This window comes from Centropristis striata, chromosome 12, assembly GCF_030273125.1.
Source record: "Centropristis striata isolate RG_2023a ecotype Rhode Island chromosome 12, C.striata_1.0, whole genome shotgun sequence".
In the NCBI taxonomy this organism is placed as follows: domain Eukaryota; kingdom Metazoa; phylum Chordata; class Actinopteri; order Perciformes; family Serranidae; genus Centropristis; species Centropristis striata.
The window spans coordinates 9,360,964-9,376,387 of NC_081528.1; the positions used below are offsets into that span (position 1 = coordinate 9,360,964).

General features: G+C 39.1%; 1 protein-coding gene across 3 annotated transcripts in view; it reads left to right on the top strand.

Annotated features, from left to right (window-relative positions):
• The window catches only part of htr4 (5-hydroxytryptamine receptor 4), a 135,490-nt gene extending 126,742 nt beyond the window's left edge, over nt 1-8,748 (top strand). For all 3 annotated transcript variants that reach the window (XM_059346373.1, XM_059346374.1, XM_059346375.1), the window contains 2 exons: nt 3,127-3,280; nt 8,152-8,748. In XM_059346373.1, the coding sequence (XP_059202356.1) occupies nt 3,127-3,280; nt 8,152-8,748 (751 nt within the window). The remainder of the gene's footprint in view (nt 1-3,126; nt 3,281-8,151) is intronic.
• The last annotated feature ends 6,676 nt before the right edge of the window (nt 8,749-15,424 follow it).

Genomic DNA, 15,424 nt, shown 5'->3' on the forward strand with positions numbered 1-15,424 from the left:
CCATGCCTTTTTCCTCGTCTTGCCTGTCACTTCTTCCTCTCTTTTCATGCTCCATCTCTCTTAGTCCTTCTTCCTCTCCCCGTGCTCATTATTTCTCCATCAACCGTGCAATTCCATTCATGCAGTTTCGAGCCAGCATCATCTTGGCGATATCACAGCTCGACAGCATGCTGTTTCCTGCTGAAGTGTTTGATATCAGGCTCACACACTCAGATACACAGAGTCGCTGGGGACAGAGTCAGAGCATGTGTGTGTGTGTGTGTGTGTGTGTGTGTGGAGGGGTTGGTGGTGAGTCATTTAGAAATGAAGAGGGATAGATGAAGAAATATGAATTAAAAAGTGTTCATTCAAAGATAATCCTGCTGTACAGGATGACTGGAAAAAAGCAAATCCAGTTTGTTCACTTGTTTGAAAAGACAAAGGGTGTTAAAGTCCAAGCTGTTCAGCTTGTAAACATCAAAGAGAAACTAAAGGGAGAGTGTAGCAAAAAGAGAAGAGAGTGGACAATAGAAGAGACGGATCTGGGTCAGAAGACTGTCGGCTTTAAATGTTCTCTGAAGGAATTCTCCACACAAAAACACCACACCACTCCCTTGTCACAGAGTTTGTAGTTTGTCAGTTTGAATCTGTAGTCAGTTTGTTGCACTTTGTTTTTCTTTAACCTCTTCAAGACTTTTTGACCTCTGACCTCAATATATCTAAATGAAAATGGGTTCAATGGGAACCTATGTGAATCCTCTTCACAGACATGCTAATACCCTGCAGTTTAAGGCAATAAGGATGCAGTTTTGCACACTAGGGTCCGGTCAGTTGCATAAACTGGGTATGGCTGGACAGCTGAGATGGATTGTGGATTCATTCAGCCCAATGTTATTCAGTTGTGATGATGTTAGTCGACATAGTAGCAGTTCATTGCAGTGAGAGCATTTTTTGAGACTTGACCTCAATGTATTGAAAATGAGCTGCTGTGACCTCTCAGATAACCACATCGACATGAAACTTTACAACCACAAACTAGAGACCTAGAGCATTCAGAGGATGGATAGCTTTCCACACTATGTTGACAATAATGAAGTTTCTCAGCTTGCCATTCAATTGATGATCAATGTAATTATTGAAGAAATCTCCTAAACATCAAAAGTTTTTCATAACAAATAACAGCATTGATTTTTTCATGGACCTTCACTTATATAGTAAATGGACCTGCACTTATATAGCAAATTTCTAGTCGCTTTGCGACCACTCAAATGGCTTTACACTACAGACTCACTGTGCTCGTTCACACACACATTCATACTGGTGGCAGAGGCTACCCTAAACAGTGACACCTGCCACCATTGATCGGGGGGCAACCCGCTCTACCAACTTAGTCACAGCCGCTTGGTGTTCATGGTATTCTTCAAGGTCTTTGAGTCTTAATGTGGTAATTTGGAGGTAGTTTTGATCATTTTTTTGATATCTTAAGTGATAAAAAATGGTTAAATATTGCAGCAAATCTGCGTAACATATGGTATTGACAATTAAATTGCTGCAACCATTTACGAGACATAACAGAGCTTGGGAAAGGCCTTCAAATACCTACTTTATTATAATGTTCTAAACCCTTATACATCTAAACTTTCAACGTTTGAATGGTGCCTCACCAAAACTCAATGTTTGGTTGGAGTAGAAGAGGTTAATTTGAAATACTTCTAGTCAATATGTAATGAAGGGTTAACACCTCATGCATCACATGACAGCGTTTACTGTATCAAGCTGCTCCATCAGTCTGTTTAAGGACCAATAACTGTCATGGAGGACAGGTGATGCATGCAGCAGTTGATATACTGAATGTCCCGCAGCAGCCAAGGCCAACCGACAATTTACTGACTAATATCCCTAAAAAGAGGATATTAGTCCGCCTCAGATGGACTATGATAATATCAGAGCAGCTATTGACCTCTTGTTACCCTTTACTGTATTTTCAGAAATAGGATATGCTTTAGAAATGGGGACACAGGGAAGAACTGCTGATTTAACAGGGATAAGAGGTAGCTGTAGTCAAAGGTGAAGATCAGAGAGAGAATACAGAAAAAAGGAGAAACGTAATAAAAGATTATAAATTAATTTAATTAAGGAGAGGTCACAGAGAGAGAGGAGAACTAAAAACCTAAAAAGAGGCAGAGAGAGTGGAGGAGAGAGGGACTGGGGGGAAAGACAAACATTTAGGGAGAAAGCGAGTGAGTCATTTGATTGTTAAAATTGTTCTAGTGCTTAATTATTTGTGCTTAGCATATTTTTGCAAATGCAATGGCAGCAAACACCCTCTCGTCTTGCCAAAAGAGCTAATTAAAAGGGGGGAAAAGGACAGAAACAGAGAGACTTAGTGACAGTGGAAAACACCAGAAATAAACAGGTATTTTCAGTTGTGTCCCTCTGTGCCATTACTCCACATGTATGGCCCTCATTTGGGGCTGGATGCAGATTTTAGTGATGCAGTGATTAAAATGTCTGATAACGTTCACAGAAATGTAGAAAGAAAACAGAATGAAAGGGAATATGGAGTTTTTTTTTAATTCTTAATAAAAGATAACCCTCTGAGCTCCCACCAGGATTGAAATGTAAGTTTGAAATTTTGCAAAAAATACACTGTTTATCGTATAAAGAAAATGTAAAAACAGGCATGATTGTCTGAAAAACTTTAGAAAAAGTAACATAAAAAGACACTTAAAAGTGTGATATTTCTGGCTCATTTGTCCCATTTAAATGTTGTTAAAACAAAAATCAAACAATTTGGAATAACCAGATCCTGACATGTTTTTAGTTGATCACACTTCTAGCCATGATTGTGCTGTTTCCATAGAGGTACATGGCTTATAGTTCTATATATATTTTACATATTAAAGTGAAACACAAGCTGACAGTGAGATGAATGTAAAAGAGCAAAAAAATGGCCTAAAATGACTTGGGTTCCAACTTTGCTTTCATTAGCAAGTCTTATTTATTTAGTATTGTGTATCTCTTCTTAAATTAAGTTATATATACTGTATGACATTCCTTCTGTCTATATATATTGTTTCATCTGTTGCTGCCCCTCAGTTTATGGATATATTGATCGTTTATCCCTTTCCTGTCCCTGGTGTGCAGGTACTACGCTATCTGCTGCCAACCGCTGGTCTACCGGAACAAGATGACGCCCATGCGAGTTGCTCTGATGATCGGCGGCTGCTGGGTTATTCCCACCTTCATCTCCTTCCTGCCCATCATGCAGGGCTGGAACAGCATCGGCATCGACCACCTGGTGAGTCCTGTAGTGTGTGTGCATGTCTATGTATATGTGTGTTTGTGCAGCAGGGGGAATGATTCACTGAGCCGCCTGTGTTGGCTCCATGTGGAGATGCAGCCAAAAATATTATTCATCTCCACAGGATATGTAAGATTATAATTATAATACACTGCTGTTTGGTGAAAATAGAGTTGTTGGGAGGGGAGAAAAAGAAAAAGTACAAAAATGCTAAAAAAAAAACAAAAAAAACAGACAAAAGAAGTAAAACAAAACACATGCTTTACATAAACACAAAAAAACAATTAGTGTCCACAAGTGCAGAGAAACAAATGATAGTCCTGAGGAGTTTGTATTGTTTACAGGGATGAGGAAATCCCTTATGTGTTGCTGTGGAAACGACGTCAACATGTCAGACACAGAAACAGAGGGACGAAGCCACTGACACCACAGACATGGAGTCAAGCTGCATGTCCGTCTGAAAATGTAAAGCATTTAACGGATGACTCAGTTTTTTGAGTGTCTTGTTTGTGCACTGAGGTTTTTTATTGTCAAGATAGAAAACAGAGAGTGGGATGAAAAAGAAACATTGGTACAAAATGCAAAAGCCTGCAATGTGAAGGTATTAGAACAGAAGTTTGTGGTTTGGATCAATCTGAGGGGGAAAATATTGAGGCACAAGGCCCTTAACTTGAAGCTTTCAGAAGCAGATCATGCTCTTCCTCAGTGCAAACAGTTGCTAATTTGCAACTAAGTCCAGTTTAAAAGGTGAAAACTAACTTTTTTCTGAATTTTGCTTGTTTATCTTGCTTATTTCATTTCTCAAAGGCCTATAAAAATCCTTCAAATGGAACAACATAAGTACAGATAATCAATCTTTAGATGAACTGCTCAGTAAAGTCATAACCCGTGGCAAGAGCCTGCAAGATATTGATTTGTTTCAAAGGGTCATAAGTCATAAAAGTTTAAAACGACTGAATTATTATACAAGCAACTACATAAAGCTTCACAGAGCAGATCCAGAGGTTCTGTATATTGACATAAAGAGTTTGCTGCAAACTTTTCAACCTTTAACCGTTAACAGCAGGTTAATCCATGCTTATTATGTCTTCATGGCTAGAATACTGTAATTCATTACCGTCTCCCCTCAGCCAAGGAGCTGTCGCACATTTAAAAATGCTGCAATCCATCTTTTAACAAGGACAAAGTACGGGGAGCACATAACTCCAGTGTTGGCCTCTCTCCATTCACTGCCAGTGAAATATAGAATTCAACCTAAATCTTTATTACCTGTCAGGCCCTGCACAGTGAAGCCCCTGAGCACATTTCTGTATTTTTGTGTTGATACAGTAACTTAAAGTCTACTGAATTGAAGACAGAGTGTGCATTTCACATATTTTTTTTGCCATATTTTTTCCTCTTGCTATAATTAACTCCTTGCTATTAGATAATTCAATGAATATAACACTCTCAAAAACCTCTCAAGGTTTCCATCATTTTTCTGAACTGATATTTCTGCTCTTTTGTTGATTTTAATTGAGTTTTGTTTCTTCCATTCCGTTATTTTTCAGTTTTCTCACTATCCTGCGTGTTTGATATCTCAACCTTAATGCCTTTATTTTGAAGCAGTTAGTAACTTTTTTATTAGATAATTTTAAAAAATAAACAGACAGGTGTGATTAAGGTGCTCTTAGGGGAGACAATCATTCTAAAAGAGGAAAAGTCAAAGTCAGTTTTATGGCAAAAAAGTAAAAAAAAAAAAAACCTTCATTCAGATGGCTACTTCATGGTGAAATTCTATAAGACTTCTTTTATGTTTTTTGCCTTGAGAGTGCCTTGGACCTTTCCCCCTTTATAAGTATATATTTACTGACTTTCTCACATAATAAAGTCCTGCTATAAGTGGGAATCCTGTAAGTGTAATTTTGGGTTATCAAACACAGACCATAGTTTCAAGAATGTTTTTGTGCATACATTTTGTGAATGAAAAGTGAGTCAGTCAAGACAAGATGGCTTTTGTGAACGAGAACAAGAAAGCAGAAGGAGAGGAAAGTCAGGCAGGTGTGGAAACAGACAGCATGAGTGTGTAAGAAGAGAGAGAGACTCCCCAGCTACTATTAACCTCGCTCGCCCTTGTCCGTCTTTATCTAAACGCACAAACAGCAAAAGTTACTTCTGAGCTGACTGTCAACAGGAGAACTGGCTGCTGGCTCGTCTTTGGCAGCATTGGCACTGACTCACACAGCACACACAAACACGCACACACACACACACACACACACACACACACACATTTTTGCTTTCCTCTCTATCTGACACGCACGCACACACACACACACACACACACACACACACACACACACACACACACACATTTTTGCTTTCCTCTCTATCTGACACACACACAAACACACACACACACACACACGCACACACACACACACACACACACACACACACACACACATACATTTTTGCTTCCTCTCTATCTGACACGCACACGCACAGAAGTTTACAGCACAGCAGCAGCAGTCTAAAGTTGGCACTATGCAGCAGTGGTGGCAGCGTCTCTCTTTGGGTCTAATTAGAGCTGTTGAATATTCTGAGTAGCCAGTCAGTTCTGGCACAAACTGTGGATCCAAAACTGAACAAACAACCAGAATTACAGAGACACACGTACAAATAACTTTGTGTTTTAAAAGGTTTCTACTGTTTTTATGCCCTCATGGAATACACAGCTCTAATTGGTCAGGGAGCTTATTATGGGCAGGTACTGTGAGTGATTTTTAAAATCCTAAAACAGCATCTTCAGCCATCAGCACCTGCATGAAAAGGCCTTATTTGAAGTATTTTCACCTGCTCAGTTAATTAGCTGTCATTAAATTTAATAAGGTGTAAAGATGGTAAAATTTGAATGCACTTTTTCCACAGTTAAAAAGATTTAAGGAAAAATGAGACAAGAGTTGCTTCCAATGTGCCCTTTGGCAAGACTTAAGTGTAATAAATCTATATTTTACAGAAAAGAAATGTGATCAGAAAAATCTTTGCCAACTGTACAAGCCTGAAACCTATATAGATAAAATACATATCTATTTTATTTACACTCTTACTTCACTGTTCATCATTGTTTGCATTCATGCAGCAGGACACATAACCTTAGCGCTCACAGGGAAACACTGAACACATTAACGTGTCATGTCAGCCCATTCATAAAAACAGCTCCAGTTTACACACAGCCGAGCGCGGCCTTCAGGCTGCAATATGGATTGATCTCTGTATTATTCATCTCATGGCCCTGAGCCGTGGTTTCCCCACAGAGATGAGATGATAGCGGAGGAAAAAATGGGATGGGACTTCACTATGATTAATGACGTGCAGCGCCTCCCTCTCCCTCAGGAGCATGTGTCCCGCGCCTGCTGCAGACACTCAGCTGAGGAGAGCGCTGGTTTTTAAGTGGGTTGTTGGGAAGTCTGGAGGCGTCTGATGGCGTTCAGGGCAGCGCTGTCCAGCAGCTCACTGTGGTTTCTCAGGGACTTAATTTAGAAAACTATGTATTGTTCTGTTCATGGGATTGAGTTGAACCATTTGTGCATGACTACAATACTAATCTGCTTCAGAACAGCTGCATTTCTGTTTTTATTTTATCAAAGCAGCAAAAAACACTTTATTCATCCACCTCTGCCTGGTGCACGCTAGAGGATTTTCAAATCTTTACTTCCTTTAAAAAACGTGGGAGACCAGAGATATACGACAGATTTCACTAATTTTTAATATTTTAACATTAACAATGCACAGACCAGAGGATTCAGTCAAGATACTGAACCAAACATATTGTTTAGAAGATTGATTTCAGAGTGGAGATTCCAGGGACTTGGGATCTCACAGAGATCGTCGTCCAATGGTTGCACTAGTTTGCACCAAAAAACAAAAAAAGAGAGAAAAAAACCTGTGGATGAAGTCATCCCTGAGACGAAGAATCAACATGGCTTTTGCATTTTTCATTACGATGCAGAATCCTGGTCATTGGTTAATATTTTACTCAATATTCCATCACTGTTACTTTCACTACAGGATTTCAAGTTGAGTCAGGGAGACTCTGATCCAGTCAGCATGGTGTCTGTAAAGCTCTCACACTACATTGATTGATTGTAATGATCATTTGGGAGATAATTGGTCTAGAATAGCTTTACATCGAGATTGTCAGAAGAAGCGAATTGGACCCTGAATCTCTCCTCTTTTGGACGACCAAGACACAAAATCTAGATATCGATGCTAAAGAATGCCGTTTTTGAATACATTAGCACTCAGATTACTGTACTTTTGGTGGCACTTTATAATAAGTTAAAATCATATTCAAGCAAAATAACCTGCCTGATTTAATTATGGCAATATCAGTGTGATGAGTCCTGAAAACCTCATTGACTAAATTGACTACAGTATATTCCCCTTTAATATTCTGGCATCATGGTAAGTTCCCGGTAACAAGAATTGTAGAATTCGGATGTAAATTCTTGTTTCTTCCGGAAATTTTTGGGCCCACTCAACTCAATACCCCTTATCCATTTACTGCATTAAATATTGTAATTCTACTTACTGACTTAAATACTAGAAATGAACGGTTTCATAGTAAAGCAAAGTGGCAAAGTCCATTTTCCATCCATTAAAGTTAATTTTTAATGAACATTTCAGCCTCTCAGGGGCCAATATATGGTTTTAGACTTTCAGTCTTGATTAAATGAATTTTACTTCTTATGATTATAATTGTTTTATTATGGTTGGGATAATCACAGCTCTGAATGCTTTAACAAACATTAAGATAGAAGTTAATTTGGTGCTGAAATTCTATCTTAATTTCTAACTGTGCTCTCTGATATGACTTCTTTCATCAGATTGAGGAGAGGCGCCACAATGAGGGCAGCAACTCCACGTCCTGTGTCTTCATGGTGAACAAGCCATACGCCCTCACCTGCTCTGTGGTGGCCTTCTACATCCCTCTGGTGCTGATGGTGCTGGCCTACCAGAGGATCTACGTCACGGCCCGTGCACACGCCCTGCAGATCAGCATGCTGCAGCGGGCGGGAGGAGCAGGCTCCAGTGCACCGGGAACTTCCGGTGCCGGGGTCACAGACTCTGCTGACCATCAGCGCAACCATCGCATGCGCACAGAGACTAAGGCAGCCAAGACTCTGTGCATCATTATGGGCTGTTTCTGCCTCTGCTGGGCACCGTTCTTTGTCACCAACGTGGTGGACCCCTTTATAGACTACACAGTGCCGGACCAGCTGTGGGCGGCCTGCCTGTGGCTGGGCTACATCAACTCCATGCTGAACCCCATCCTCTACGCCTTCCTCAACAAGTCCTTCCGCCGTGCCTTCCTCATCATCCTGTGCTGTGGGAGGAAGAGGTACCGCAGGCCGTCCATCCTGGGGTCCGGCGCTCCCTGCACCGCCACGCAGATCAACGGCTCCACACATGTACTCAAGTAAGACCTCTAAATTATTTTGGTGTCTCAGTTTTGTTTCATTCTATCAGTCGTGAACCTGCAAATTACAAAAGAAAGCAACGCAAAGTTGTCCTCATACCACAGGTGGTGTTGCATGATGATCAACAGCAGTTAGTCTTTTATTCTCAGGATTAGAGCTGAACTTTTTGTAAAAAATAGATCTTTTGTGATTATATTGACTGATTCACAATTCACAATATTAGAGCGAGTAATGATTTTTGCATTATTATTCTACAAATTTGTTGCCTGAAGTCTACTACTGCATATTGTGATATTTAATATTATATTCTCGACACGGGGTGAGAGGCGGGGCTACATCCTGGACAGGTCTAGGACTATGACAGGGCTGACACACAGAGACAATCATGCTCTCATTCACTCCTACGGGCAATTTAGAGTCATCAATTAAACCTAAGTGCATGTTTTTAGACTGTGGGAGGAAGCTGGAGTACCCGGAGAGAACCCACGCTGACACAGGGAAAACTTGCAAATTTAATATTAAATATATTTGATACGATCTCAACTAATTGTGCAGCCCTGCTCAGGATGGATTTCCTCAGCAGATTTGTAAATTTAAGTAACAAAAATTATGGTGTTGTTTCTTTTTGGAGCTTTTCTGTCAAAAAGGTAAAATATGTTTCTTTTATGTCACATTTTTGGTTAAAAGTAAAATATCAAATTGTTTTCATCTTGAAACACCAATCTTAAACCTTAATATCTTGAGATTATCATGAGATTCATTTAGCAGCAAAAATGCCTTGTGTAAAACAATGCGTAAAAAGTTGTGTCATCAGCATAAAACCTTATTTATTATGACTTTTTCTTATAACATTATGGCTTTCTTGATGAAACTCACTGGCCCTGAGCTTCTAAGCAAATAACACATTTCAGCTGGTAGATCTTCACCCTTTCAGTTCTTGTTTTTGTACACTTAAACCATGACCTTCTCTTCAGTTGCTCATCTTTACTATATATGGACGTTAAAGAAATAATATCGCTATATATGTTCAGAGAGAGCCATTTATCCTTCATCTCTCCTGCATACAATAATTGCTGCAGACATTTACAGGAGGATGTTCAGTGGAGTCAAATGTCAAGAAGTAACAGCTCATTGTAATAAAAATGATTTGTTTTCAGGTGCGTTAGAGCTGACTTTATCTCTGTAAATAACCCCTCAGTCTCTTTCACATTACTCACCAGACCTATTACTGTTTCTAAACATAGAGCACATGTTTCACTGAGATAAGACGTTTAGCATGCGCTCCACAGTGGCCTGTTGCATGATTAATCTTCATTTTTTTCCTCCTCAGTGCTGCGTCTGGGTAGGACGATCTTATCGGTATTCAATAATGATGAATGTTGCACAGCGGCTTATTTTTCATAGAATGCTTATTAATGTTGGGAAGGTTAGATAATCATGCATGTATTACATTATATCTAGTATTTTATAGTATGTAGAGCATCTGTCTGCGCATGTACGTGACATGTGAGACTAATATATGGGCTGATGAAGGAAACAGCATATGGTTATTACAGCGATATTAGATAACCCTGTAACCCCACTCTGAATTTAAACAGCAGAGCTTCTCCTCCACCTCTCTTTCCTTGACCTCTTCATAGAAACCTTTATATTCAAAACATGTTAAATCTAAGCTGTTGAAACTGTGAGTTTCTGTTCTAACAAAGCATGAACCACTTTTGCTACAATACACTCAACAGTGTTGTAGCTGACCCTGAGCAAGACATGCCATAAGTATTTTTTATCCATATAAAATAACCACTTTTATAGGCTTTTTATTGCCTAGGAACCAGACGAAGCCGTTGCATTTGCTCTGGCAGATGCATCTGGTCCCCTTCAAGTTCAGACAGATTTCCAATGAACCAACCGTGTTGTCTAATAGGGGGTGGGTTTTAGTAGATGACTGACAGAAGAGCGCCATTGAGGCATCTTCCTAAACAAGCATGCATGTTCTGTTGAAGCCACTGAAGAGACCTGCAGGAATACGTCCTAAAACCTGAACATTTGTCAAGTACTTTTTATTCCCTTGCCTCAAAATAGTTTTGTTTTTTGTTTTTTTTCATACGTTTTTTGCCTGAAGTCAAGTTTGCGATTAACACAAGCTCATAAAATACCTTTTTTTTTTTTTAAATAAACAACAATTTCACATGTCTTAAGAAGGGTTTGCTAACAGGTGGCTTAATGAGACTGCAGAGGTTGTTGGGAACATTAAATTCTACAATTCTACAATGTCATTTAGCAGACACTTTTAACCAAAGGGACGTACATTTGAGATTTAAGCTTAGATTTAGCTTAGAGCTAGTGATGCTGAAGTCATTCGACTGTGGTGTAGTTCTTTTTTAGTTTGCTTTTTACTTCTGGCCATTGTGTTAAAAAAATCTAAAAGCAGTGTTCATTTATTCAGATTTCTTTGCTTAACACATACAAGAACAAATATTTCAAAATCTCATTATCTTTTTAACAAGTACTTATTTGTAAAAATAAACGAAAACACTGGCATTGTGTAATGGTGACGTCTCTTGCAGCTGGATACTCTATTAAAAAAAAATCTATACCTACCGTTCATAGATATAGATTTTTAAATGATGACTTAATGGTCTCCCTAGCCACTTAAAGTAGCAACTCATCTCCTGAAGTGTGAGTTCATCTCTGCTACAGTTACTGATACTGCCCTCGTCTCACCAGGTCACTCCAGTGGTTCTTATGTAACCTGAACTTCTGAGTGATTGTTTTAAGATTTATAGAAAATGTGGAACCACACTTTTATTTTAAGAATAATATTTCAGCATGTTAAAGAAAAAGTATTGTACCTCTGATTCCTCTGACCTTGAGGCTTTATGTGTATGACATTTTAAGTAGTATTTTCTAACATAACTAGAATGGAACAAAAGGTTTCATTTGAAGTTATTATGTTAATCTCTACAGCAAAAGCACACGGTTCAAAGTTTTACAAAGTGTCCTTTATAAGACACACATTCATTATCTGCTGGCAACCTTTTCAGTGTGAATCAGTCACTTTCAGTCTCACCACGCTGCAGTAGCACTTTCTCTGCCAGAGCACCTGATAAAGGTCAGAGATGACTTCACTTTCCTTCTCCTCAATTTGCAATAAGTTCTGTGAAGAAGAAACTGTGCCTTCGAAACCTGGTGAGGATTCACACACCTGCACATGACATTTTCTTCACACACAGGGACATAACAGTAACAGGGTGTAACGAAATAAGTTTGAATTGTCTTTCCTTTTTATTAAATGGCTTCTATAGGCCAGAAATTGCAGATATAGTGATTATGTGCCATGATAGTTTATGTGGTTCCATCAGGAAGTTGACATCTAGATCTCACATCTGCTTCTCGCCACAGAAAAACAATGACCTGGCAGAGATGTAAATAAAAAGCCAATATAAATGTATATACAAATTGCTTCCTATGAGACTTTATCAGCTAATATTTACTGCATGGATGTGATCCTCCTGCACACTGGTGCTGCAGATCATTTTCCTGTTTGAGCTCCAGAAACAATTTGTTTGAGTGATCTGACTCTGTGTGGAAACCCATATGGGAAAATGTCTGCTCGCTGTTGTAATATCGAGGCAGCAAATGTACCATTTTCATTCAAAGTGTTGTTGACATCCAGAGAGTTACAGAGCTGCAGCTCATTGTAAGAAATCAATGACTGTGTTTATAACAAAACGGAAGCTCGGACCAATTAATGTCCATTCTGTCCGACAGTGAGCTCAACATTTTCATTCCCTCTTTGACATTTCTGGGCAACCTCCAGAGAGTTGTTAGTGAGGATTGAAAGCAAGCTATTAATGTGAGCCTGTCCATATGGAACTCATCTACACACTCATTCTTTTACTCAGAAGTGAGTACTGCTGAAATGAAATAATAGCTAATCACACTGGAGTAGTGATACCAGGAGACTGACTGTGGTTGCCTGTCTTTTTAACCCTTGATTCTACTGCAAATTACCAACTTTTTTTTAACCAAAATCAGATGGAATTTCATAGCATAACATTTTTATTGTTTTTTTCATGATTTTTGGTGCTCTCTTCCATGCTGAAGTCAGATAGATTAGAGGGTTAATACAAACTAACCCTTTTATTTTGTTGATATTGGTTCTACTTCCTCATACAATCACTTGCCACTATTAGGTACACCTGTTCAACTACTCGTTAACGCAAATATAATTAGCCAATCACATGGCAGCAACTCAGTGCATTTAGGAATGCACACTTGGTCAAGATGACATTCAGAAAGTTTCCATATTAAAGTTGTAACTCTTCTCTTTGCACATTTGACTTGTGCATTTAATGAATGTGACAAAATACTGAAATGACTGTATATTTGTTATTACATCAAATAAGAAAATACTTACTGTTTTATATGCTGTACTGGTTATGCACAAACAAATATATATAATTTTTTTTTGCCGAAAAGTTATTTATTGCCATTTATACACAGAAAGAGGAGCCATGGTGTCAACAAGTCCTACAAACCATACGACCAAATATGACATTTGCTCCTACCCTGAAATATTAATTATTGTATTATAATTAGCGCCCCTACCAGTGTCAGGATTCCATCACGTCTCATATCTAAATGGAATAGTCACTTTTAGTTTTTCAGTATCATAAATCTCAGTGTGAAGATGGTTCAGATGTAGAATGAGCAAAATACAAATAGAGCCAGGAGTCCAGTATTTAGCCTGCAGGAGTGTGGCTGGAGCTCTTTGCAGGAGAAATGTTTGACACTAATTGCATGCAGTATCTCCCACTGACTGCCATCATTAGCTGCAGTGCATGATACGAGTTTTCAACAAATGTAATACCACGCTTTACATGATCAGAAGCTGGGTTTCTTGAAAGCAATCTTGCAATGTTTGAATATAATTTTTTTCTTTATTAAAGGCAGCAGTGACACTTTATTACCTCCTACAGTGAAACTAATAAGAGCTCCACAGTGCTCCGACACCTCTGGACATCAGAGGTTTGAGGTTATATGCTAGAAGACATCCATTAGTGTCTGCTTTGGTCTCAATTGGACGTGTGGGCTTTTCAAAAGCTCAGCAGGATGTCGTCTACGTCATCACATCCATCAGCTCCTCCATGTTTATCCTTACACTCGCACACCTGGTGGATTGGTATGCCGCCGGGGTCGACCTGTCAGATTGAAAATATCAACATGCAGGGCTTTTGACAGATGAAAATCCTTCTAACACACACACATTTATACATACATAAACCAAGAAGAGGACAAGGACGTGACGGCAGCCAGCTGCAAGTGACAATTACAGTGATATATCACTGTGTCTACATGATGGATGATTCATAACTCTTCTCTGCTTCCCTCTGGCCCTCAGATCTTAGTGAAGGTGGAAAAATGTGTTTTGTTCCAAAGAGAATCAAAAATAACAAGTTTTAATCAAACAGGTCTTAAGATGGGACTGACCAAGTTTGAAGTCAATCGGGTTAAATCTCTAGATCAGGGGTAGGCAACCTGCAGCTCCGGAGCCTCATGTGGCTCTTCAGGCCGTCTGCAGTGGCTCCCTGTGGCTGTGACAAAAAATTATACGAAATGAAACGTTAATTTCTTTTAATTTTAATTCATCGTTGGTGTAGGCCCACATCAATCTGTATTCGGTATTGTCAAAATGTGCAGCTTATATACAGTATGAATATTTTTTTATTTGTGTCAACTGTTGATCATAGTTTACGAAAGTCTACGAGTAACCTCTAAATTTTGCCGACTTCAAGTTTAGGTTTGAGTTTCCCGAGCGAGGATAGCTTTCGATTCAAATCTCCTGAGATATTTCTTCGGTGTCCTGTCTCATTTGCACTTGGGTCTTTGCTGCATTCTGACAAAAACATATTAATAAATACTCATTATGACCTATTAGTAATGTTGGTAGGCTAATTTAAACTCAGTTTTAGGCTTTTCCGAAATTTTTTTTCTTTATTTGGCCAACAATCACTTTTTTGTTAGTAAAGGTTGCTGACCCCTGCTCTAGGAGGAGTTTGTTAAAGCCCGGAGCCTTGAAATGGCCAAAAACGACATTTGAGTCAAGATAGCAGACTTCCTGTTGGTTTTTGGGTTTGGGTCTTTCAGACTTTTTGGTGCGTCTTCCCATGATAGACGTATGTACCAAATCTCGTGTCTCTACAACATTCCTGTACGAGGTGCCCAATTTTCTTGTCTTTCTAGGGGCGTTACTGAGACAACTTGCCACGCCCATTCGCACAACCACTAAAATACAACATTTCCACCAGACTTGACGCACGTTCAAAATTTCACAACTTTCTAAGTATAAGAAAGGCCATTTATTTTTGTGAATAATAATCATAATAATAATTCCTTCAATTCCAATAGGTTTCTCAAGACCGCTTGTGGTCGATGCTTAGATCCTAATTATCAGTGCAGGGTTGATAGGTTTGTTAATAAATACCACCAGTCTCATGATCACATGGACAGCTAATTATTTTCCAGCCTGAGGTCGGGAAGATCGATGCTCTTAAGTGTGTGAAGATATATGAGCCACTTGTAGGAGCAGATGTGTTCTGCTCATGTTGCTGCTGACTGCTGATCGAGGATGATAAACATTATACAACATGAAGAAGGTTTAAGAAAACTGGGCTATTTT